We start from the raw sequence: 24,415 nt of genomic DNA on the forward strand, positions 1-24,415 counted from the left end.
TAGACCAGGCCCCCAGAGCAAGCAGGGGGCAGTTGTTTGGTGGGCCCACCCCATGGGACAGACGGGCAGCGGCCACGGCCTTGGGGTCCACCAGAGCCAGAGTCGGGGTGGGTGGGGGCCCGGCTGAGCTCGTGACCCCTTTGGGCTTGGCAGGGCCCTGACCCGACAGCCCCGGGACCAGAGGGCTGGGGCCGAGTCACGCAGGGGCTGGTTCCCTGGGAGTGGTGGGGTCCAGGGCCTCCCTCCAGGTGGCCCTCTCTCCTGGTGGCCCTCCCCCCAGGTGGCCCTCCCTGCAGGTCGCCCTCCCCCCAGGTGGCCCTCCCTCCTGGTGGCTCTCCCCCCCAGGTGGCCCTCTCTCCTGGTGGCTGACCCTCCCTCCTGGTGGCCCTCCCTCCAGGTGGCCCTCCCTCCAGGTGGCCAGGGTCCGGTGCTGGCTGGGGTGCTGTCCCTGGGTGCTCAGCTGGGTGGGCGCTACAGTGCCCGCTCCACGAAGGAAAGGCTCAAGGGTCTGAGGGCCTCTGAGTGGGACCGTCCAGGGGCGCCCACGGGCCGAGGAGGGAGGGCTACAATGCCCGGTCTTGGCCCCTCGGTACCAGGCCTCAGGGAGTGGACGTCAGGGGAGGGAGACCCACGAGAGCGTAGGGACGGTGGCAGCTGATGGCGCCCAGCCACGGAGCAGAGCAGGAGTGGGCTGTGTGCCCGGGCATGCATGCACTGAGGGGGCCAGTGTGCTTGCGTGTGTGGGTGATTGTGCAGCAGCCGCAGGCTCTGAAGGGGCCTGTGAGAGGGGTGGGGGCTATTTATAGCTGCTTGGCCTGGGGAGGAGCTATTAATAGCAGGGGGAGGGTGAATGGACAATATAGGGTGGGGGGGGTGCCCTTCGCCACCAGAGACACCCGGGGCTGGCACCCCAGCCCCCGCCCAGCGCTGCACAAGGACCCTGTTATCTGGCCAACGGCTGAGCCAGGGTGGGCGGGTCACCTGGGCCCAGGTTGGTGCCCCCAGGGGCGGGGCCCCCCAGCCTTCCCCTGAGGAGGGACCTGCTGACCCTCCTCAGGAGGTCACAGTGACGCCTCAAGCCCTTGCCTGGGCCCTGTGCTCTTGGATGAGCCGCCCGTTTCTAGCCCGAGACCAGAGCCAGCTGGAGGCAGGGCATGGCTGGACATGCAGGCGATGCCCTCTCCTGCCAACGGCTAGGGGCCGGTCGGCACGGGTGGGCGCCGGGCGAGGGCCGCAGCAAGGGCCCAGGGCCGAGGGAGGAGCGCTGCTCGTCTGACCGAGGTCCCCGGCTCCCCGAGGCGGGGGGGGGGGGGGGGGGGGCAGAATGACGACCCGAGGTCGGCCTCCCGGTCCCCCAAGCCGAGAGACGTTCAAGAGGGTGGCCTGTGCTCAGGGACCCGGGCGGGGGGGGGGCCGCGATGCAGGAGCGGCCCGGGCAGCGCCGGGGCTCAGCCCAGCTCCCCGGTCCTGGGCGTCCGGGACGGAGCCCCAGGTGCTGGGGGCGGCGATGGTCCCCGCTGAGCCTCAGGGCCTCGGCTGGGACTAGGGGCCTGGCGGGGGGAGCGGGGCGCCCCCAGCGGCCCACCGGGGTCGGGGTCCGGGGGCGCACCCCCGGGTGCAGGCGGGGGTCTCGGGGCCCGGCCGCCCACGCCCCCCACCCTCCGGCTGGCGTCGCGCTCCCGTGGGTCCCCGGGCCCCCCCGCAGTGACGTCACGAGCGCCCCGCCCGCGGCCACCTGTCGCCAGGCGCTTCCCAGAAGGTCGCGGCCGACCGCGCACGCGCCGCGCCTACATCCGCGAAACCTCGGGCTTTCCCGTCAGCGTCAGCACCGCGGCCCCCGGCTCCGGGCGTGGGGTGGGCCCGAGGACCCCGCCCCGCCCCTCCCGGCCCCGCCCCGCCCCTCCCGGCCCCGCCCCGCCCCTCCCGGCCCCGCCCCGCCCCTCCCGGCCCCGCCCTCCCGGCCCCGCCCCTCCCGGCCCCGCCCCTTCCCGGCAGCGCCGCGCCGCGCCGCGCCGCGCCCGGTTCCCGCCCGCCGCCCGCCCGCTCGGAGCAGCCCCGGAGCAGCCCCGTGGGGCCGACCCTCCCCGGCTGCAGGGGCCGGGGGAGCTTGCGGGGGGCGGGGGGCGAGCTGCGGGGGGCGCTGACAGGGCTGAGGGGGGCTGGGGGCGGGGAGGGGGCGTGAGGGCGGCCAGGAGGGGCCCGTGGGGCGGGCGACGCTCGGTCTGCGCCCCCGGAGGGTCCGGGCACCGGGACGCAGTCTGCGGCGCCGCCCGCACCAGCATGGCGGGGCTGCCGGCCACGTGCCCGGGTCGCGGCCAGGACGCTCCGGGGGCCGCTCTGGGCCCGGCCCGAGGGGCGCTGCCTGGACCCCCTCCCGGGAGCGCCGGGCCTCCAGGTGGAGCCGCACACTCGGCTTCCCGCGCGTCTCCGTCATTTCCCCGCAGCCCCGGCGACACCCCCGCCCGCGCCCTCCCCCTCCCCTCTGCAGGTGGGGGGAGCGGGAGGCCCTGGCCCTGGACGGCTGTCTGGGGGCTGCCCCCGCCCAGCGGAGGTCACTGGGGTCTGCGCGAGGGGTCTCTGGGCCCTCGGGGGTGGGGAGCCACCCGCCGTCTGGGATGATCCAGGCGCAATGAAGGCTTTGAGGGGCCCCCGGCCGGGGAGGGGGCTCACGGCCTGCCTGGCGGCCTGTGCCCACGGAGGGCTTCGGCCAAGGTCGCACCCTCTGTAGGGCTGCAGCCCTCTGTGCCCACCCCCTGCCCCAGGCTCCAATGCCCCTGCTTCCCTGGAGTCCCCCTGCCCACCCAGGCAGGTCTGGTCCTGGACACCCCAGAGAGTGACTGCACGGCCGGGCCCCCACCCCTGTCATGGGGCGAGCATCCGGTACCCAGTAGTGGGTTGGAGCCCCCGTGCCCAGGCTTGCCTGACACCCTGGGCCGAGTGGGCCCCGCGGGGCAGGGGGCAGAGGGCTGAGCCAGTGGGGCCTGGAGGACAGGTGGATGCGGGGCATGTGTGAGTAGGGTCCCCAGGAGTCTGTCCTAGCCCACAGTGACATGGCTGCAGGGGGGGTCCTGGCTCAGGGACTAGTGGGGTGCAGGGAAGGATGGTCTTCAGTTGAGGGCTGCAGGTGGGGGGTGCCAGGAGCCCCCACAGAATGGGCAGGGAGGAGGCGGGCGGGGGCCTGCGGGTTGCGGGTGGGCGCAGTCGGGGTGGGGGTGAGGGCGCCAGCCCCGGCTGGGGGTGGTCGGCACGCAGCGTGCGGACCTTGTCCTCGGGCGACCCTCCAAACAGTGGCTCCACTGGGATCAGGGGCCGGCCCCTCACCAGCGCGTGGATGCTCCGGGGGCTGCTTGAGGACCGACTGGCCTTCTAGAAGGTGTGTGGGCAGACAGAGCCAGGGCGGTCCGGGCAGTCACTGCAGAGACCGCAGCGCATGTTCCAGGGTCGCCATGGTGAATTGGGCGGGGGCTGCCCTGGCTGGGTCGTCCTGTGGTGGAGAGTATGGGACAGTGGTGTCCCTTGTCCCTGGGAAGGGGCCACAGGCTGCAGGGAGGCTGGGAGGACTCCATGGTCAGAGGAGCCGGCTCCCAGGGGTGGGGGACCCAGCGCAGCAGGACCTGTGAGCCGACCAGGTGCTGGCTGGGGGACAGCCCGCAGGGGTGACCGCCAGGCCCCCCCAGTCCTCAGGCCCACACAGTGGCCACGCCTTCACGGCAGGCCTTCCTTCAAGAAACCAGGAGCCTTACCTCTCAGGACCCGTTTGCCTCCCTCCTGGAACACGTAGGGTCATGGCCTGTTGGGGACGAGGTGACCTGGTGCAGGGCAGAGGGGCCTCAGGACGCAGCACCTTGTCCCAGGCTGGAGGGAGATCCTGCGCCGTGGAGCTTTCCCGGGGCCTGCGGCTCCCACCACAAGTGGGTGCGGGCACAGGGCGGGGAGCACACGGCCATGGTGGACCCTGCGGACGGGCGGGAAGCTGGGTGGGCTGCACAGGTGGCCTCGAGGACACAGTGGAGAGGCATAGCATTGTGGGGAGCCAGTGGAGGCTCCCGGCGGGCTCGGCCGTCACAGGCTGATGCCAGGGGCAGGTGGATGCAGCAGGGTGGGGTCGTCCAGGGCCTGCGGTGCGGGCGGCGTGCTGAGCGGGATGCAGTGGTCCCGGACACTGCCGGGCACCCCAGGGGAGACCGGGGACGTGTGACCCGGAGCTCCCGCTCGCAGGTTGCGGTCCTTTGCCGTCTCCTCCCAGGGCCCAGGGAGTGGAAGGGGGCCGGGGCCTCAGGGGGCAGCCGGCCTTCCCTACGGGCGGCCCCCAACTGCACACGGGAGGGGACGCCCCACGTGTTTGAGGAGTGCTGGATGCATGGTCTGGGTGACGCGGTGACCTGCCAGCGCGGGGCTCCCTCAGACGCCGTCCGAGCCAGGCCCAATCCCTGATGCCCGCCATGTGCTCGTTTCCCGAAGTCCAGAGTGGACGTACTGCACGGGTGACACCGTGTCCTTGGCCACCCTCGTGGATGGCCCGGGGGAAGCGTCCCTAACTGCCCCCAGCCAACAGCGAAGGGCAGCGTGACCTCCCGGGTGAGTGACGACACCTAATGACCATCACAGCTCCGTTTACCCCACAGTCAGACCGCGATGAAAGGCAGGGGATGGGTCCAGAAGGACAGCGACCGTAGGAACGCCACCCCGGCTGCATTCTCCTCGTCCCAGTCGGAGAACACGCAAGCCCGCCATGCGTCCCCAGAGCCGCACCCACCCCGGCGAGCCCGTGTTAATCAGACCAGGTGAGGGGGACGTGGCCGGTACCCCGGGCCTTCGTCGAGAGGAACCCAGGGGCCCGAGCTCGCCGGAAGCCCTCACACAGGGGATGGGGCGGCTGCGCATCACCAGGAGGGGGCCCGGCAGCTGGGCCACGGGAGGCCTGGTGCCCCACGGCCCCACCAGGACGGTTTGAGTAGGGTCTGCAGCAGGCCCCCGGCGGGGCTGTGGGGCAGCAGGTGGCCCGGGCCGGCCTGGCCATCGTCCCATGGGCCCGCTGCCCAGAGTGGCTGCCTCGGACGTGCCCCGTGGCTTTGAGAGGAGGCACGAGCAACGACGGCACACTGCACACGCAGGGCTCAGACCTGTGACACCCCTGCCCTGGTGCCCCCCACGGCCCACACCTGCAGCCTCCAGGGGCCCCTGGATCGGCTGAGGCGGGGCAGGACTCAGTCGTGGGCCCAGGACGGTCAGCACGCGTGTGGCTGTGGTGGGGGGATATGAAAGTTTCCAGGCCAAGGACACCAGGGAGCGGCACCGGGGGGCATGTGGAATCCCATGCCAACCCCCCAGAACACGCCGGCCTGTGGGCAGCGGAGACGGGCTGAGCCCAGGACAGCCCAGCCGGCGACCCGCACCCCTGCGGGCGGCCTGGGTGCAGGGGGTGTTGAGCAGCAGGCCGGCCCGCCCCCTGGAGCCTGTGGTACCCCAGCCCCAGGTGTGACCAGCGTCCCCCAGGCCACCTGTGCACACCTGCCTGTTTGAGGGTGTGCACGGCGCCCATGGGCTGCGTCAGCTTCGATCCGGTGGGTAGTGAAACGAAGCAGAGACGCTGGGCGAGGGTGGGCCAAGGCAGCTCGGGAGGGACGCGGCCCGCAGGCAGGGACAGCGGGAGTGGTGGGTGACACAGGCAGGCTTTACAGGGAAGGGTAGGGCGCTGCGGGACAGGGTGACCGCGCTGGCGTCTGTGCGGGGTATGGGAGGGCAGGGTGTGGCCTCGGCTTCCTGCGTAGATCCTGTTGCCCCCTGAGGACGTGGCCTCGGGCGGTCTGCTGATGGCAGGAAAGTCCCGAGGCGGGTGACAGATGGACGGTTGCTGCCACTTTGTTGGTGCCACCGACCCCCTTGATGCTGCCGCCCCAACAGGCTGACCGCAGGCCCAGAGACCCAGCGTCCAGTACAGCCTGGCGGGCGGGGTGGGTGAGCTGGGCTCTGGCGCCACGCTGCCAGAAGCTTCTAGCTAGGGGGTGCCATCGCAGGAGGCCAGGTGGACGAGGGCCCTCGGCGGGGGAGGCCGGGGCACCTGGCAGGAGGACACCCCGGAGGGGGCAGCGTCCGGGCCCCCCGAGCGCGAGTCCGGTCCCCCAGGGACGCGGCAGGGGCCAGCGGGAGAGGCGGGTGCCCGGGGGCCTTGGCGGGCAGCACGCGGGGCGGAGGAGGGAGAAGGCGCGTCACGGGCCTCGGCGGGGGCGCGGCCACTGCGTCCTGTCCCCGCTCTGCCCGGAGCTCAGGGGCCCAGCCCGGCCACCCCAGAGCCTGCCCTGGGACCCCGCCCTCCTGGGGACGTCCCCGCCCCTCGCGGGTCCCCGCACGGCGTCCCTGGGCTGGTCCCGCAGCGCCACCTGCTGGCGGCGCCGCCTCCGGGCCCAGGCTGCCCCCGACGCTGCCCAGGCCGGAGCGGAGGCTGCAGGCCCTGGGCGGGGGTCGCCGTCAGAAGCGGGGCTTCACTGAGTCACCCCAACCCCAGCAGAGCCAGGGCCCCTGGAGGGGCTCCCAAGGTATGGCGGTCAGCGCCCGGGCCCCCCACCTGTGCACGTGGGCCGCCCACCCCGTGGTCCCGCGGGCTCTGCCCATGCCCGGAGCCCCACGCCTGGGTGGCAAGGAGCTGCTGGGGTCAGGTCCGCCCTCCTGCCCACGTGGCCCCCCAGTCCAGCTGCTACTCACACCGCAGGACGCACCTGGGCCGGGGACACGCGCCTGTTTGCAGGGGAGGCAGCTCCAGACCCGAGGGGCAGGGGCAGGGGCAGGGAGCTGACAGCCAGGGGGCCAGGGAGGATGGAGCGGGAGGAGGGGAGGAGCCAGCCCCCCCCCCCGACACCCCCCCCCACAGGATGGTGCAGAGGCCCTGAGGACAGACCACCTTGGTGGGTTCTGGGGGCCAGATCAGCCTGCTGCTCTACCGCCCTGGGGGGCCCTGAGTGGGGGTTCCAGAGCAGGACGGGGTGGGGGTAACGGGGCGCCCTAGGCCCAGAGCCACCTGCTGGCCCAGGGTGGGGCCTTGGCACAGCCCCCAGGGCACCACAGGGGAGCCAGCGCGGTTCCTGGCTTCCAGCACGGGCCTCCCCTGCCCTGCTGCATGCCGCCCGTGGAGAGGGGGGGCATGCCTACAGAGCCCCGGTGACCCCACCACGCGGACTCAGGACCCTCTGGGTTCCCACGGGAACCAGTTCCCTGCCCCAGCCACGTGGCCTGGACCCTCCAGCCCCATCTCCACAAGCAAACCACGTGTCCGCGCGAGGACCATGCCCTCCGCCCCACCCCCAGTGAACCCCCCAACAGGTGCCCCTGGTCAAGAGCAGACCCCGCCCGTGCAGGCTGCCCACTCGTGTCCCCTCTAGGAATTCAGGGGTGCCTGGCCTGGTCCCCCCAGACGTGGAGGCAGGGCAAGGGGGTCAGCCGAGGCGCGCAAGAACGCAGAGAGACCAGAAGCAGATGCGTGTTCTGTGGCTGTCTACCCTCAACGGTCAATTTTATTATAAACAATAGTATCAAAATATACAAATCTGTTTAAGAACAACCGAGAATTGCAGCTTTTCTAAAGGCCAACCAGGCACGAGCGACTCCCAAGGCGGCAGCTGCCGGTCCGCAGCCCCGGGGCAGGAGTGAGGAGCGCTCCGGGCTCAGTGAATAATTTAAGGGGGGGCCTGGCTCAGGTTCTGGACGTGCGTCACAAGTCCTCCCGCGGGGGCAGCGGGGGCAGCGGCTGCGTGGGGCCTGCCGTGAGCTCTGCGGGGAGACAACAGCGGGAGGTGAAATCCCGGCTCCAGAGGCCTGTGGGGGGGTAGGCTTTGGGGGGACCAGGCGGTGCCCCCGTCCTGATGGGGTTGCTCCCCGCGGACCAGCGGCCCGGGGCGTCGGGCAGGAGGCACGGCGGGGTCGCCCCCCTTCGCCCCACAGACCCGAGCCACAGATACGAGCTGGCGATGCTCCCTGGCGGCCGCGAGCAGGGCTGGGGACAGTGGGGACCTGCAGGGGCGGGCCCCAGGGCTGTGGGGGCACAGGTGGCTGTGGCCCTGCTCCCTGCTCGTTCCTCCCTGTTCTTGGCGCCAGGGCTTCCTCAGAGGAACCTCACTCTGCACCTGCCCTGCCCTCCCTGCCCTCTCTGCCACTGCCCTGCTGCCTGCCCCAGCCCTCCCCACCCCAGCCCTGTCCTCCCCGCCCCTGCCCACCCCAGCCCTGCTCTCCCCCCCACACCCCTGCCCTGCCTGCCCGCCCCAGCCTTTGCTGCCCCTGCCTTGCCCTCCCCACCTGCCCCAGCCCTGGCCTGCCCCTGCCCACCCAGCCCTCGCTGCCCCTGTCTTGCCCTGTCCTGCCTGCCTGGCCCAGCCCTGGCCTCCCTGCCCCTGCCCTGCCCATCTGGCCCTGCCCTGCCTTCCCCTCCCTGCCAGCCCCTGCCCTGCCCACCTGCCCCAGCCCTCACTGCCCCTGCCCTGCTTGTCTGGCCCAGCCCTGCCTTTCCTGCCAGTCCCTGCCCTGCCCGCCTGCCCCAGCCCTCACTGCCCCTGCCCTGCCTTCCCTGCCAGCCCCTGCCCTGCCCGCCTGCCCCAGCCCTCACTGCCCCTGCCCTGCCCACCCTGCCAGCCCCTGCCCTGCCCTGCCTGCCCCATCCTTGCTGGGGTCAGGAAGCTCCTGAAGTCAGTGTCGGGGCAGTTGTTCAGTAAGATTCTTCATCGGTGCTTTGTTGACACTACCCCGCTGCTCCACGTTCTCACACTTCTGTCCCAGGAAGACCTGTGCCCCCCCACATGCTGACATCCTGACCCCCAGTAGCTGTGAAGTGGATGCCATGTGAAAACAGGCTCTTTACAGACGGACAAGATAAGAGGAGGTCATCGGGGTGAGTCCTCACCCAACAGCTGGCATCCACGTAGGAAGAGGGAAATTAGGACGTGGACACAGAGGCCCCGGGAGGTGTGTGGACAGAGGCAGAGACCAGAGGGGGTGTAGCCGTGGGCCCAGGGAAAGCTGACACAGCGGCCGGCAGAGACCGAGGCTCCTGCCCTCGGGGCCCTGGGCGCCTGCTAACTCCGCGGTTACTGAGTCTCCGTGCGGCCCCCTCCTGTCGGGTGGGCATGTCAACCCGGAGGGCTGTCTTTGGGGTGATTCCTGAGCTGGGAGCGCCCGCGCACACCCGTTAGAGCCGCGCCACTCACCGATGCCCGGGGTCTGCGTGGGCACACATGCGTCCTCCGTCTCTTCGAAGCCATCGGGACACACGCACACGTAGCTCCCGGGAGTGTTGTAGCAGTTCTCGTTGTGGCGCATGCACACACTCTCCACGCCCGCGCACTCGTCCACGTCTGCAAGAAGGGCTGCGCTGGGTGGCTGCCTGGCCCATCACGGGCACATGCTCGCCTGGTTCGCTCCCACGCGGGAAGCACGGAGACCGGGGAGGGTTCGGGGCAGGATCCAGGGCAGCTCTGGGTCGGGCAGTGGGCAGGCAGGGGCGGCAGGGGCGGGTGTGCAGCTGGGCCCGGGGCCGCTCATGCAGGGGGTGTCTGCCCACCGCCCCTTTCCACGCGGTTTCAGTGGCCACGGGGGCCTGGGTGGGGGGCCGGAGCAGAGCCCCAGGCCACAGGGTCACCAGGACCGCGCACTCCTGGGGGCCGCAGGACAGAGCCTGCCCCCACCCTCGCAGGGAGTGCTGGAGTCCGTGCCCCCCAGCCCCTACCCCCTAGTGCAGTGCACTGACCTGTGCACTGGTCACCTTCCCTGCTGTAGCCGGGGATGCACTCTTTACAGCTCCCGGGACCCTTCCCCGTGCAGCCCACACACGTAGCATCACATTCTAGAAACAAAGGGAGAGACAGAACATTGGACTGCCTCCCATGAGCAGAATGGGTTGGAAGGCCACCGCGTGAGGACCTGCGCATCCCCGACATCTGTGCGCGGTCCAGTGACGTGTGCCGTGTGCCCCCGGAGCTGTGACCGCAGGCCGCCGGGCCCCCGCAGACCATCTTTCCAAAGCCAGCGCCCGCATGGCAGCTTTTCCCCAGTCACCGCACGGTGGGGACACTGTGAGCAGCTCAGGGGGGACACATGGGACAACGCATGACGCTCACAGGCGAGGCCTCGCGGTCAGAGCAGCCGGTCGCCACCTCCGGGGACGCTGCGGCCCTACCGTCCACACTCCTGAGCAGTTTGGAGACTCCGCCAAGGAAACAAGGAAGGACCCGGAGTCGCGGCTGTGGGAAACCGGCCTGAGCCAAACCTCCAGCAACACAGCCAGCTGGAGAGCGCGGCACGGGCGCCCCAGAGCTGTGATGTGACATGGGGACAGGGCCCGCAGGGGAGGGCAGCGGGGACGGCGAGCGGCATGAAATGACGGATGGAGGAAACTGGAGCTTTAAAAGTTACTTGCTTTTCAACATATCTGAATTTTCTGATTTTGCATAGCAAACGTCTATCACTCGGTGCCCCTCACACGTCTTAACGTCTTAACGTGAGGAGAGTGCCTCGGAGCCCCGCGGTGAGGCCCGGCCATGCCCACCGCCCACCACGCACCTTTGCACACGAATGAGCCGTTGGTGTTCTCGCAGTACTGCTGGTCGCCGCAGGGCGGTGTGTCTGCTGCACACTCGTCCACATCTGGAACACAGCAGCACGGCCGTGAGGACAGACCCCCGGCCACCTCGCGGAGGATGCGGGCAGTGACTGGACACGACCCTCAGCCACGGCTCTCCCTCGCGCAGGGGTGACGGGCCGGGACGGGGGCCGGGGGCGCGGCCCCCACAAGGGACCCCCAGCAGGCATAGGACAGTCTTGTGCTTCCGTGTGGACTTGCGTGGCTCCAGGTCAGCGTCAGGGCCACGACCACCCTCGGGACCAGACCCCAGGAAGGAGCCTGCCCCCGATGGGCCTAAGGGCAGCCCGGCTCCACCGGCCATTCCTCCCGCTGCCCCCAGGCCTCCCCGGGGCCACTGGGTGCCAAGGAGAGGGCGCGGTGGCCACCAGGCTGGGCGGGCGGGGCCCAGGGCCCGAACCCCGCGGCTGGGTGTGCGTCATGAAGGCCCGCCTCCCCGCTCATTGGCTGGACCGGGCAGGCACTGTGGCTGTTGAGCCCACCGAATGGCTCTCCAGGCCAAAGGGGGGCCCGTGCCTCGGTTTCCCTGCCTGCACAGCAGCAGGCCTACCTATTCGTGGAGATGGGAGGGGGAGGGAGGACGGGAGAGGGAAAGGAGGGTGGGGCGGGGGTGGAGGAGGAGAGGAGAGGCCACCCAGAGCCCGCCCGGCCTCACCCACGCAGGCTGCGTCCTCCTGCACCCAGCCCACGGCACACTGGCTGCAGTCCCTGTTGGTTGGGCCCGTGCACTCCTTACATGACTCGTCACAGGCTGGAAGGCGGGGGAGGGACACCCGTGAGCACGTGTGAACCCTGTTCTTAGTAACCCACGCGACACAGAGGTCACTTCAGAAATGAGGAATTTACCTTCCGCACGATGAAAACAAAAACCCAATATGAGTAAGAAAAAAACCCCAAGAAAGCAAACTTCATTCAACAACAGAAAAACTGAGCCTTGTGATTCACAAGATCCCTGAGCTTAACGAGAAAACCACCAAGCGGGCTTCCTGCGCCCCTTCCGGTTGCTCCATGGACACGGCCCTGCCCAGCGTGCCCCACACGCCCCCACATCCCAGGCCAGGCAGGGACGGGAGCCCGAGGCAGAGGCCGCGGCCTGCCCAGCACCCCGCGCACATCCTGCACGGAAGCTCTGAGGGCTGCAGGCCAGGGCCCGGCCCTGATGTGGGGTTAAACACAGTCCGGGATGCCAAGGAGTCTCCTGACATCGGGAGAACCGACTAGAGAATGCCAGAAGGGTGCCGTGCACGCCGTCCTCCAGGCATCGCAACCTCCATGTGCCCACGTTGCCGCCCCTGGGCCTTGGCCCCGACAGGAGGCACGGTGGTGCCCGCCCCACGTCCAGCGTGCTCGCTCACAGCGGACAGGGCTCTGCATGCAGGACCCCACGGGGCCACGTGCAGCCCCGACCGAGGGGAGCCCAGGGCCGGCCAGGCCGCCTCGGAGCATGGGGCCGGGGGGCCCACCTGGCCCGGTGCCCAGTCGCCAAGGCCGCATGTCTTCCTAAGGGGATGGGGGCAGGAGGTCACAGCCCGGGGCCACAGGTGCGCTCCTCCCTGACTGTGGGGGCTGGGGGCCGGGGCCGGGCCGCCTCTGCTCGCTGCCCGCACCCTGCGGCTGGGCCATCCTGCCCACGCAGCTGCAGCCCAGCACACACCTCTGCCCAGACATGCAGGACCGGGTCACCCCGAAGCAGTGGGCACGTGACTTGGAGGCTGTGTCCTCCCCGTCCACCCGCCCCATCCTTTTCTGGAGGATGCCAGGGGAAGGGGACCCACTGTTTCCTCCCAGGGTCGTTCAGACAGGAGGCAAGAGCACCCCGGGCCTGCTTGTGCTTCTGGTGTGCGGGGGCACCGGCAGCTGCAGGAAGCGGGCCCTGTGCCCACCCAGCTGCTCAGCGGGCGCCGCCGATGTACCTGTGCAGATGCTATGTGTCTCGTTCCTCAGCGAGCTGAAGTAGCCATCCATGCAGTCGGTGCACGTGGGCCCCTGGTAGCCAGTGTGGCACTGGCAGGACCCGTTCCCCTGCCGGCTGCCGTCCCCACTGCACCGCCCGTTCCCACTGCACGGCCTCTCGGAGCCACCCTGGCACGCTGTGGGCGACACACACCTGCCACTCAGACACCCGCAGGCAGGGACACATCGCCTCACAGGGAGTGGCACCTCGCTTGGCCCCCTGCTCCCACCCAGGGCAGCTCGTGGGTCTCGCTCTCAAGTCCACACACACCCTGCTTCCTGCCCGAGTCACTACGATCCTCCGGGGAGTGCAGGTGGGCGCGGGGCTGTGCATGGGGTGACCCGCTGGGGTCCGCAGCCGGGGCCGTGAGGACAGCCAGGGCCGCGGTGGGAGAACGAGACGTCACCAGCCGGCTTCTGTGGGTGGACGTGGTGCCCGCAGCAAACTGTGGCTTTGGTTCTGCGCGTACCTTCTCACAGGAGAGCCTGGCTTCAGCAGGTGACGCCTCCCACCCAACAGATGCCCCTGCCCCTGGCCTCACACATGCGGGGCTCGGCTCCTCCGTGCGCAGGGCTGGGCCGGGGCCGCGGAAGCCCCTGTGAGGGCAGCAGGGCTGGCTCGGACACGCAGGGCTGCCCAGCCCAGGGAAGAGGCCCCGCGGGGATGGTGGGAGGGCCGCGGCAGCCCCGGGGCTTGGTGCGGGTAGCGCCCCCGGTGCCAGCTGTGCTTCTGCCCACCTGGGACTCAGCACCCAGACACCGGGAACGACGGAGGACACTTGAGATGCCCTGACAACGTACCAAGGCAGTGTGGCCCATATGTTCCTGGGGAGCAGCAAACTTTCAGCGTTTTCACGCAAAACCACTCAAATAAATCGGGATACTCCTTCTTCCTGAGGAATTAAAAATGTGGTCGTTGAAGCTTACGTGACAGGTTTCTTCAAAACAAAAACGCGGTGTGTGACAGCACGTGCCCCAGCGTGTCCCGGCCTCAGGGGGCGCCCGTCTAGGAGCGAGCAGGTGCTCCAGGTGCCACCCACCTGCAGCTGCCGCAGAGCATAACAAGGACCGAGTGAGCATGTGCAAACTCTCCTAATTTTGAAAGTATTGCAAATTTATAAACTAAAAACTAAGTCACAAATGCTAGTTTCAACGAACACCCAGGGGAAAGCAGTGGGGCTGGAGCTATGGGAGGCAGGCTGTGGCGCGGGGGGCATGGAGGCACTCACAGCTGCAGCCACCAGGCCTCCAGGTGGTCCTCGTGCTCCTCCAGCAGGCTGTGGCACTCGAAGTCACTGCTGGCGCACAGGCCCTCTGTGATCTCCAGCAGGCGGACCTCACTGAAACGCAAGCCCGTCAGCCCCGCACGGAGGCGAGCCCAGGGCGTCGGCGTCACCCCATAGGGATGTACCGAGGCCCCGCGTGGTGCCACGCCAGAAGGATGGTGGCACTTTGGTGAAAAAAGACCCTCAACACATACACTGGGGACGAGCAGAGTTGGGACTTGGGGTGGGGGTCAGAGTGAGGGGGTGGGACTCAGTCCCCTTGGCCGTGCAGGGAGGGGACAGGGGGACAAGTGTGGAAGCAAAGGGCCGTGTAGGGGCCAGCACACAGGTGACCTCACCGAAGGGACCCTTCTGTGTGTCTGTCGTCCATGTGGGTGACAACATTCACGGGAACGTGTCCAGCGCCGAAGCTGGGCTGCCCAGAGCCGGGGTGACGGCACCCACCTGAACTCGTACTTGGACAGCGTCTTTTCCTCCCAAGCTGTGTTCCCGCCACCAAAGTTCTTCTTCGCGGTGTCCGCCATTCCCTGCGAGGAGAGAGGGTGGGCACGGGGCTCCGCTGCTGCCCCCACACATCTGTTGTCCACCATAGGGGTCACTCTGAGTCCACTGTGGGGACAATATGCCATTTACTGTTGGGTGACCCCGGGTCCATCACCAGGATGACCTGGAGTCCATCACAAGGTGACCCTTGTCCATTGCAGGGCGACCCTGGGTCCATGACCCCTGTCCATCCCGGGCTTACCCTGAGTTCTTGACCCAGGTCCATGGAGGAGTAACCCTGCCCATTGCACGGTGACCCAGGGTCCATGACCCAGGTCCATCTTAGGATGACCATATGCATCGTGGGCTTACCCTGGGTCTGTGACTCAGGTCCATGGCGGGGTGACCCTGTCCATCGCACAGTGACCCAAGGTCCATGACCCCTGTCCATGGTAGCGTGACCCTGTCCATCCTGGGCTCACCCTGGGTCTGTGACCCCTGTCCACCGCAGGGTGAACCTGTCCATCCTGGGGTCACCCTGGGTCTGAGATCCTTGTCCATCGCAGGGTGACCCTGTTCATCCCGGGGTCACCCTGGGTCTGTGTCCCAGGTCCATGGCGGGGTGACCCTGTCCACCCCGGGCTCACCCTGGGTCCATGACCCCTGTCCATCGCGGGGTGACCCTGTCTATACCAGGGTCACCCTGGGTCTGTGTCCCAGGTCCATGGCGGGGTGACCCTGTCCACCCCAGGCTCACCCTGGGTCCATGACCCCTGTCCATGGTAGGGTGACCCTGTCCATCCCGGGCTCACCCTGGGTCCGAGACCCTTGTCCATCGCGGGGTGACCCTGTCCACCCCGGGCTCACCCTGCGTCCGAGACCCGGTCCACCCTGCCGCCCCGGCGCCGCCGCCCAGGCCAGCCCCCGCGCCCCGCCCCGCGCCCCCGGTCCGAGCGGCCCACCTGGTTGAACTTGTCCACCAGCTCCCGGCAGCGCTTGCAGGGCGTCGCCTTCTTGGCGGCCGCACCGGGCGGCGGCGGCAGCAGCAGCAGCAGCAGCAGCCCCAGCGCGGCCGGGGCCGGGGGCCGGGGCCGGCGGGGGCGCATGGCGGGCCGAGTCGGGCAGCGCTGCGCAGGACGCGGCCGCGGGAGCGTCCAAGTCCAGCGGGAACCGGCCGCCCAGCGCTCGGCGGAGCCGGCCGTTCCCGGGGCTACTTGACGGCGCCGGGCGAGGTCCCGCCCACTGGCCGCCCTCGCGCCGCTATTGGCCGGGCGCACCCACTCCGTCCCCATGTGGCCCAATCCGGGCTCGCCACGAGAAGCGACCAATAGGAGGGCCCCGGGTCAGCGTCCAGCCGGGAGGGGGTGGGGCCGGGGCGAGGCGAAGGGAGCCCGCCCCTCGCGCGCGCCGCCCGGACGCCATTTTTACTCCGGTCAGGGGGCGCCGCGCCGGGAGCGAGGCCCTGGCGGCCATGTTAGGTGTGGGCAACGGCCTCTCGTCCCCGCCCGGCTTCCGCCGCGCCGCTTCCGGCCGCGCTGGGGGCTGCGCTTCGAGGGACGACGCGGTGGCTGGCGAGGTGGGGCTCTCAGGGCGCGCGGCGGGGACCCCGAAGCCGCGGGAGCCACGGCTTGGGTGAGGGGAGCCGGCCGCTCGGGTCCCGCCAGGCGTCTGTCCGCGTTGAGCGGGAGCGGAGCCGGCGCGGCGGGGACAGGCGGGGCCTCGCGGTTGGCGTCCGCCGCGAGCGGCCCCGCGTGCAGCTGCCGGCCCAGGTCAGCTGCGTCCGTGTGCGGCGCCGCGCGGCCCGCTCCTGCCCCGCTCCTGCCCCGCTCCTGCCCCGCACCTGCCCGCTCCTGCCCGGCTCCTGCTCGCACCTGCCCGCACCTGCTCCGCTCCTGCCCGCACCTGCCCGCTCTGCCCGCACCTGCTCCGCTCCTGCCCCGCACCTGCCTCCGCCCGTCGGCGGCCCCGCACCTGCCCCCCCGCACCTACTCCCTCCCCATCTGCATCCCCGCACCTTCCCCCTGCACCCCCCACTTGCTCCCTCCTCACTCTGCAGCCGTGTACCTGCTCCCCTCACCTGCTCCCCTGCACCTGACCCCCCACTTACTCCGTCCTCCGTCTGGAGCCCCGCACCTGCCCCGCAGCTGCCCACGCCCCTCGGCAGCCCCGCACCTGCCCCCTGCCCCCCCACTTACTCCCTCCTCCTTCTGCACCCATGTACCTGCTCCCCTCACCTGCCCCCCCCCCGCACCTGCCCCCCCCACTTACTCCCTTCTGCACTTACTCTCTCCTTTGTCTGCAACCCTGCACCTGCTCCCCTCAGCTGCCTCCCACACTTGCTCCACACACCTGCCCCCTGCACCTGCTCCCCACCTGCCTGCTCCCTTCACCTGCCCTCCCTCCCTGCACATGGGCTCCAGCGGAGAGCACCCAGTCCTGAGGGGCGACAGGCACCGGCCAGCCACACCTTGCAGCTCGCCACCCGCTGTTTGCATCTTCCTGCAGGGGAGCGTCCTGCGGGAGGCCGCACAGGGTGGGCGCTGGGGGACCGGCCTGGTCTTGGCAGACCTGGGGCAGCCGTTCCAACAACTTGCTGGGTGTGTGCTTCCTGTTTCTTTCTACGCTTCCCCCTCTCAGAGCAGCATGGGGAGCAGAGAACAGTACGGGAACGTCTGTGGCTTCCTTGGCTTTGCTGGGAGTTAAAGCATTAACGTGTTTTTAAGGACCGCGTAGCTGGTGCGGTGAGGTCCAGTCGCGCGTTCGCCTGGGTTTCTTCCCTCTGTAGCTTGTGACGCACGTGCTGCGCAGGGAACGGCTGGGCAGCAGGTGGGCCTGCCCCCAGCCCGGCGCGGCGCCCGGCAGGACGGTGGGCCATGTCTCTCCTTCACACTGGCTCCGTGCTGACCGAGGCCTTCTCCGGGGTGGGGGGACCGGTGGTCTCAGCCTCACAGACTTCACGCTTTAGAAAGAGGGACACAAAGCGGTGACACTCCCTTCCGTCCGTGGGTCTTGGTCTGGGAAAAGAGTGTGTGCTCTTTGGTAACTGGTCTTGAAGCCCCCGTCCCGCTACTCCCCCCCACCCTGCCGGCCACAGGGAGGGCTGACTCAGTTGTGCAAATACAGCCTTCTTCCTGGAAAGATCGGTGCCCAGCTCAGGGCGTGGGATAGCCTCCTGAGATGCGGGAGGTGCCCTAGCGTGATTTCTCTCAACTTTCTCCATGCGTTCAAATTAAAGACGTTAGAGCAGTGGTTTAGAGAGTTCCCGCGCGCCCCTCACCCGGATTCCTGGTGTTGACTCGGGGAGCTTGTGACCCGGGCATCTGTGTTTTCACTTTCTCCAGGGCCCACGGGCGCTGTTGCCGATGAGTGTGGCAGGCAGGTGAGGCGGGAGAGCCATGGCCGGGAAGAGGCCGTTGGGCGCGGGCCAGCAGCACCGGCTGCTGGGGCTGCTGGTGGCTGTCGCCGCCATCCACCTCATCACCTGCCCCTATGCCAAAGTGGAGGAGAGCTTCAACCTGCAGGCCATGCACGACCTGCTTTACCACCGGCTGGACACGGACAAGGTGAGCGCCTGCGTGCAAGAGCGCGCATGCAAGATCCCCACGGGCGTGCGCTGACCTCCCCTTCTCCCTGCAGTACGACCATCTCGAGTTTCCCGGAGTGGTCCCCAGGACCTTTCTCGGGCCCCTGGCCGTGGCAGCGCTCTCCAGCCCTGTGGTCTACGTGTTGTCCCTGCTGGAAGTGCCCAAGTTTTACTCTCAACTAGTAGGTAAGGGGGTCTTGCGATGAGGACGAGGGAGGCACCGAGTGCGATCAGGGGACTTCTGTGAGCCAGGTGGACACTCCCCGCCTCGGGAGTGTCCTTCTGTCGGATGCCTGGCCATCCTTGGCCACTCAGCTTGGTCATCCGGAGCAGGTGTCTTGGTCCGACCCCCGCCTTTTCTGGGGCATAACGTGGGACAACGAGCCGAGCGCGTCTTGCTTCTGCTCTCGAGAGGGTGAAGTGGGGGCTCCGGGGCCCCTCCCCAGGTAGGAGAGAGGGGGAGAGGCAGCAGGTGCGGCGCCATCTGTGGGGCTGCGCACCCCGCAGAGAGCTGCCTGTCTACCTGGAAGCCACTGTCCCCGCGGAACCAGTGATCTGCCCAGTGATCTGCGTCGGAGGCCTCCCTTCCCCCACCCAGAGGTCACCACTGGTTGCACCTTGTGCGAATCCTGCTGGATCTTTCTATGTGTGCGTGTGGATACCTCTTAAAACCAAATTTAGGATGTCCCGTATATATCACCGTGCAACCTCCTTGTTGAGCCAGCAACCACCGTGTTTCCATGTCTGCACCCACGAGACCTAGATTTCCTGGCTACCCCAACTGTCCACCTATGTGTGGAGATCCCCCACCGTCCGGGTGGCTACATAGGGCAGGAGCTCCGGGGCCGTGTGGGGCATCAGGCCTCCGTCAGCGTGGCCCTGGGGTGTCACGTGCACGTGGCGCAGGCTGCGGTGAGATGCTGAGCCGGTCACACAGACCTGTGGACACCGCCTGCCCTACCCGTGGCCCTCCAGGGCCTGCGGTCAGTGATGCTTTAGGGTCGGGGTGCTGAGGCCCAGGCTGTCCGTTCCCTGCACCCAGTCCATGTTCCGTAGCAGAGAGCACTCCCCTCATCCGAGGCTGTTTCGCTGCCACCCGGGCACTGACTCCCCGTTGCCAGTGGCCTTTCAGGACTCCCTGTGCCCAGCTCTTCACCGCCAGCCATGCACATTGCCACATTTGTTTAGTCAGGGCTGTCCTTGGACTCGGCGTGATCTTCGGACTCTGGACTTTACAAAAAGAAGTGAGGCGGCAGTTTGGGGCCACAGTGGCAACCATGTTCTGCTGGGTGACGGCCACGCAGTTCCACCTTATGTTCTACTGCACGCGGACGCTCCCCAACGTGCTGGCCCTGCCTGTGGGTAGGTAGCTGCCGAGCCGTGCTGGTGAAGGGGCGACCGTCAGGGATGCGTCTGCCTGACGAGAGCTGCTTCCCACCAGGCAGGGAAGGCCGAGGATGGGTTGGCCTGTGGCGAGGGCCAGGGCGTCCCTCCGTTGCCACGCTGAGGGGTCTTCCCAGCTCTCAGCCGGGGCCTGGGTCGCCTGGGAGGGTTTCCTGGCCGGCAGGTGGCCCCGGGCGCCCCGAAGAGTATGGGAGGCGGTGGATGGTGTGCGCCTGGGGTCACCGTGCCTGGGGGCCGACCGCGGTCGGGGGGCGTGGGGTGGGGGGCTGGGGGAGGTGGAGAGGGAGGCCAGGCACGGGGCGGGCTGGGGTGTGTGGGGCACAGCCGCCTGTGGTGGGAGTCAGCAGCCGTGTCTCGCAGTCCTGCCGGCCCTGGCGGCCTGGCTGCAGCTGAGGTGGGCCCGCTTCATCCGGCTGTCGGCCTTCGCCATCCTCGTGTTCAGAGCCGAGCTGAGCGTCTTCCTGGGCCTCGCGCTGCTGCTCCTGCTTGGCACCCGGAGGCTGACGGTGGCCAAGGCCCTGCGCTGCGCCCTCCCGGCCGGGGCGCTCTGCCTGGGTGAGTGGGGCCGCGGGGGCGCATCAGTCTGAAGCTGCGCTTTGTGTGCTGCCAGGAGGAGGGAGAGATGCGGGGAGGGTTGTTTTATTAAGTGAAACCGCCTTGATGCTCAGCGGCATTACAGTGCGAACCAGCTCCTCGGGGTCTCTGACCCTCCCCCCCCCGCTCCCCCCCCTGCCCTGGGCCTCATCCCCAGGCGGGGGTGGGGTGGCTGGTCCCTGCACCAGCTCTGCGGGGGGGGGGGGGGGGGCCCTCCTGAGGAGCCCAGGCCCCAGGCGCCAGCTCCTCCTGGTGAAGCAGGTGCCTTGGGGCTACGTTGCGGCCCTTTGACAGGTCCGAGGCCCCCGGGGCTGCCATTCACCCGGCAGCGGTGGGGTCTGAGCAGCTGGGGGCTGAGTTCTTTCTGAGGGTCTCCTGTGTCTCCCAGGACTGACGGTGGCCGTGGACTCCTGTTTCTGGCGATACCTTGTGTGGCCAGAGGGAAAGGTGCTTTGGTACAACACGGTCCTGAACAAAAGCTCCAACTGGGGCGTATCCTTCCCGTGTGTGGGCGTCCCCGGCAGCCCCCCTGCTCTCCCGCGGCTGGCACCTGCCCCTGGACGCTCCGTTCCGCCTCAGCCACCAGATGGTCTTCAGTGACGCCGCAGTGGCTTGTGGACGTCCTGGGACCAGCTGTCCTTTGGGGGAGGGGGAGGGCTGGGCTGGCCACCTGGCGAGGCTGGGAGTCCCAGGTGCTGTACCCCCCGCCCCCGCGTGACCGTGCTGACGGGTGACTCGCTGGCGTTTGGCCTCCTTAACCGTCCCACCCAAGACCTCTCCGCTGCTGTGGTATTTCTACTCGGCCCTGCCCCGCGGCCTCGGCTGCAGCCTGTTCTTCGTGCCCCTGGGCGCCGTGGACAGGCGGGCGCTGGCACTGCTGCTCCTGTCTCTGGGCTTTGTGGCCCTGTACTCGCTGCTCCCGCACAAGGAGCTGCGCTTCGTCATCTACACCTTCCCTGTGCTCAACATTGTGGCCGCCCGGGGCTGCGCCTGCCTGTGAGTCCTCCACTGTCCCTCGGCGGCCACGGCCCATGCCACGGGCCCTCGGGGAAGGTGTTCGGGTGAACAGATGGGTCCAAGTGGGCGCCCGGGTGAAGGAGGGCCGCGGGGTCAGGAGGGGCCGCCCTGGGCCCGCCGATGGGTCAGTGTGTGGTTCGTGGGCCCGTGTACACGCGGCTGCGCTGCCCTGGGAGGACACTCATGGGGTCACCTGACCCTCGGGCCAGAGCAGGGAGCTCAACGGGATGGGCCGTGTGACAGGTGGAGGGTCAGGGAAGTTCAGGGAGGGTCAGGGGTGGTTGGGAGGGTTGGGGGGGCGTCAGAGAATGTTGGGGGTGTGGGTGGGGGTCGGGGAAGGTCAGAGAGGGTTGGAGTGGTTGGGAGGGACAGGGGTGGTTGGGAGGGACAGGGAAGTGCTCCGGGCCCACGGCCACAAGGGGGTGTGGGTGTTACCGAGGGCAGGAGATGACCCAGCCTGGAACGAGGGCCTGACAACAGGGTGCCCAGGAGCCGCGGTGGTGCTGCGGGGCCACGTCCGGAGTGGGCCGTGGGCTGAGGCAGTGGCTCGCTGTCTGTGCTGGGGCGGGAGCTGCCAGGCTTCCGTGGAGGACGGGCAGGAAGCAGCCTGGTCTGGTGGCCTTGAGGTCCCTCCAGGCTCCCAGGGCAGCGGTGGCCCTGCGCCCTCCGCTTCCCGTGCAAACCGGGCCGCGCCTGGGCTGGGTCTGCCCTCCAACCTGGACGTGAGCGATAACCCAAGATGATTGGAAATGTAATATGAACTTTAAATCGGCATTTGGGTGGAGTTGGACAGAGGAACTTCCCCCACCCTCCCCGACGATCACATCCCCGTGGTGATTGGGGCCCACGGTGACCGTGAGGGTGGACGGCGGCGTCCGTGTGCCGCAGCCTCCCGTGAGACGCACGGCGCTCTCTTCAGGCTGAACAATTACAGGAAGTCCTGGCTGTATAAAGCAGGCTCCGTGCTGGTGATCGGACACCTCGCGGTGAATGCCGCCTACTCGGCCACAGCCCTGTACGTGTCCCACTTCAACTACCCCGGTGGTGTGGCGATGCACAAGCTGCACCAGCTGGTGGCCCCCGGGACAGGTGGGTGCTGGGCGGCTGGGGCCGGGGCGGCTCCGGTGTGGCTCGGGCGCAGCTCGCGGTTCTCAGCAGGTGCACGTGGTTGTCCGCAGATGTCGCACTGCACATCGACGTGGCCGCGGCGCAGACGGGCGTGTCTCGGTTTCTAGAAGTGAACAGTGCCTGGAGGTACGTTGCTGCCCCCTGGGTGCTCCTCCCGCAGCCATGCGTGGCTCCCCGGGGGCAGCTGGGCTCTGGGAGCCGCGTGGGGCCCACGGTCAACGGCCACGCTCCGACCTTGCAGGTATGACAAGAGGGAAGACGTGCGGCCCGGGTCGGGGTACATGCTGGCCTACACGCACCTCCTCATGGAGGCGGCCCCCGCGCACCTGGCGCTCTACAGGGACACGCACCGAGTCCTGGCCAGCGTCCCAGGCACCACGGGGGTGAGTCTGAACCTGAGCAGGCTGCCCCCCCTCGACGTCAACCTGCAGACAAGGCTGGTGCTCCTGGAGAGACGCCGTGGGCCGTCCTGAGGCCTCAGGGCTCCTCAGTGTCCTGGCAGATGGGACCGCGTGTGGGACGGTGGGACCCAGGGCACAGGCCCTGCTCCTCTGCAGCCCCGACCTCGCGGCTGCCCCCCGCCCAAGAAGCGCACCCCACAGGAGGTCCGTGAGTCCGCGGGAGGACTCTGCGGGCACAGGTGCGCCTGGTCCGTCGCACATGGGGCTCCGGGGATCCAGAGGGGCTGCGAATAAATCTACGTGTTTCCTTAGCGGAGATCGTGCGACGGGTGATACTGCACAGACTCCCTTCTCGCAGGTCGTGTTTCAAGTGATGACCTTGGCACTTTTACGCTTTGTTGAAGGAGCACACGTTGGTTATTGCGTGCCAAGCGCGTCTAATACCAGCGGGCCCGGGGACAGCACACGGGGAGGGTGTGGCTGCACACGAGCATCACCCCGCACATACTCAGCTCCCACATGCACGGGCATCACGTGCACTGACACGTGGACACATCATGTGTACTACGATCACGCACGTGCTGACGCACACACACGCATGCACACCTGGCACTCCCCTAAGGAAAGGCCATGTCTCTGGGCCGGTGAGAGCTCTGCCTGTGGCCTGGCCGTGGTCCACTGCAGCCGACAAGCAACGTGTGCGTGGACACAGCCCCGGGGGGACCTCCTGCGGCCTCTCTGGGGTGCGCAGATGGTTCCTGTGGAGCCCGGGTGGCCCCTCCTGCCTGCCAGCTGGTGCCTGCGAGCCAACCGTGCCTCTCCCGTCTGTCTGTCCGCCGTGTTTATTATTTATGCATCATTGGCATTTAGCATCCGTTTGTGATTCCTCAGTGTGTAAAGTCGTCGGTCCGGGTGGCGGCTCACTCACACCTGATTCCCCGGGCCCCCTCATGGCTGCTTCCCTGCCTGCTGCCGAGGCTCTCGGGCCTCCCCGTCTGCCCAGAGGTCAGCAGCTGAGGGGCCCTGCTTCTTGTGGGGAGCGGCTGCGGACACCGAGGCCAGGGACGTCTGCTCCCGGACCCCTCTGGATGCGCAAGGGGTGGGCATGCCTGCACACGCCTCTGGGACACCCACAGCTCTGGGTCCCCATCTCTGTGGGGTGCGCTGCCCCCCGTCCCCTGTCCCCTGAGCGACCAGCCGCCGCAGAGTCCGTGTCTGCCTGTTGGCCGCAGGTGCCCCAGGTCCATGCCCCAGGCCGCAGGTGCACAGGCTGGCCTCGGCTCCGTGGCGTCTCCTCCTTCCCGCGTGGCCCAGGATCTGCCTTCCGCCCGCGTGGGGAGGGTGAGCTGCTTCCAGAAGTGGCAGCTGCTCCCAGAGCACGCTCGGGGCGTCGCTTCCCCCACAGCCCCTCCAAGTGTTGTGACTCGAGTCACTGCTGCCTGGCTTTTCCCTCCTTCCCGTGAAGACGAGCAGACCCGGGATCCCTGGGTGGCGCAGTGGTTTTGCGCCTGCCTTTGGCCCAGAGCGCGATCCTGGAGACCCAGGATCGAATCCCACATCGGGCTCCCTGCATGGAGCCTGCTTCTCCCTCTGCCTGTGTCTCTGCCTCTCTCTCTCTCTCTCTCTCTCTCTCTCTCTCTCTCTCTCTCTGTGTGACTATCATAAATAAATTAATTAATTAAAAAAAAAAGTGAGCAGACCTGTGTGGACTGGGTTCCGTCCTCCCTGGGAGCCTGCTGAGCCCCTCGTTGGACCTGAGGCTTCCCCTTCCTGGAGCCACGCGGCTGTTGGCCACTGTGTGTACAGCCTCACGCGTGTTTTCTCACGCTGTGCCCCTGGGAGCGGGGCTGCACGTGGGTGCCGTGTGGCTCAGTGGTACCCCTCCGGGGCTGCAGGGCCGGCCCTGACCCGGCTGCTCTTATGCCTGAGCGGCGGTGTCTCGGGA

The 24,415-nt window shown here is 68.6% G+C and overlaps 2 protein-coding genes across 5 annotated transcripts; one reads left to right on the plus strand and one right to left on the minus strand.

Moving 5' to 3' along the window:
- Window positions 1-7,471: 7,471 nt before the first annotated feature.
- On the minus strand, window positions 7,472-15,648 carry CRELD2 (cysteine rich with EGF like domains 2). Of its 2 annotated transcripts, XM_055328027.1 has the most exons (10): window positions 15,306-15,648; window positions 14,305-14,387; window positions 13,804-13,914; window positions 13,376-13,467; window positions 12,535-12,711; window positions 11,277-11,372; window positions 10,543-10,626; window positions 9,731-9,826; window positions 9,192-9,338; window positions 7,472-7,764 (listed from the first exon to the last, which is right to left on the minus strand). In XM_055328027.1, exons 1-10 carry the CDS (start codon window positions 15,633-15,635, stop codon window positions 7,706-7,708), a joined length of 1,275 nt encoding a protein of 424 aa, XP_055184002.1. In that variant the 5' UTR covers window positions 15,636-15,648; the 3' UTR covers window positions 7,472-7,705. The 2 variants fall into 2 exon arrangements, with proteins under 2 accessions (XP_055184002.1, XP_055184003.1); XM_055328028.1 differs by lacking the exon at window positions 13,804-13,914.
- Window positions 15,649-15,848: 200 nt separating this feature from the next.
- Window positions 15,849-22,781, plus strand: ALG12 (ALG12 alpha-1,6-mannosyltransferase). 3 transcript variants are annotated; one of them, XM_055328025.1, is made up of 10 exons: window positions 15,849-15,919; window positions 17,685-17,906; window positions 17,980-18,112; window positions 19,115-19,288; window positions 19,691-19,885; window positions 20,313-20,416; window positions 20,697-20,920; window positions 21,861-22,030; window positions 22,120-22,195; window positions 22,311-22,781. In XM_055328025.1, exons 2-10 carry the CDS (start codon window positions 17,739-17,741, stop codon window positions 22,540-22,542), a joined length of 1,476 nt encoding a protein of 491 aa, XP_055184000.1. In that variant the 5' UTR covers window positions 15,849-15,919; window positions 17,685-17,738; the 3' UTR covers window positions 22,543-22,781. The 3 variants fall into 3 exon arrangements, with proteins under 3 accessions (XP_055184000.1, XP_055184001.1, XP_055183999.1); XM_055328026.1 differs by having other exon boundaries at window positions 15,900-15,975; XM_055328024.1 differs by lacking the exon at window positions 15,849-15,919 and adding an exon at window positions 15,992-16,112.
- Window positions 22,782-24,415: the final 1,634 nt, after the last annotated feature.

This window comes from Nyctereutes procyonoides, unplaced genomic scaffold, assembly GCF_905146905.1.
Source record: "Nyctereutes procyonoides isolate TBG_1078 unplaced genomic scaffold, NYPRO_anot_genome, whole genome shotgun sequence".
NCBI lineage: Eukaryota > Metazoa > Chordata > Mammalia > Carnivora > Canidae > Nyctereutes > Nyctereutes procyonoides.

Bases quoted from the DNA above. Each gene is read 5' to 3' on its own strand.
- ALG12 (XM_055328025.1), top strand. From the start codon at position 17,739: ATGGCCGGGAAGAGGCCGTTGGGCGCGGGCCAGCAGCACCGGCTGCTG. The intron at 20,417-20,696 runs GTATCCTTCCCG...GTCCCACCCAAG, and splicing joins ACAAAAGCTCCAACTGGGGC to ACCTCTCCGCTGCTGTGGTA. The intron at 20,921-21,860 runs GTGAGTCCTCCA...CGCTCTCTTCAG, and splicing joins GCCCGGGGCTGCGCCTGCCT to GCTGAACAATTACAGGAAGT.
- CRELD2 (XM_055328027.1), bottom strand. From the start codon at position 15,635: ATGGGGACGGAGTGGGTGCGCCCGGCCAATAGCGGCGCGAGGGCGGCC. The intron at 13,915-14,304 runs GTGGGTGCCGTC...CTTGCGTTTCAG, and splicing joins CTGTCCAAGTACGAGTTCAG to TGAGGTCCGCCTGCTGGAGA. The intron at 12,712-13,375 runs GTACGTTGTCAG...TGTCGCCCACAG, and splicing joins ATATGGGCCACACTGCCTTG to CGTGCCAGGGTGGCTCCGAG.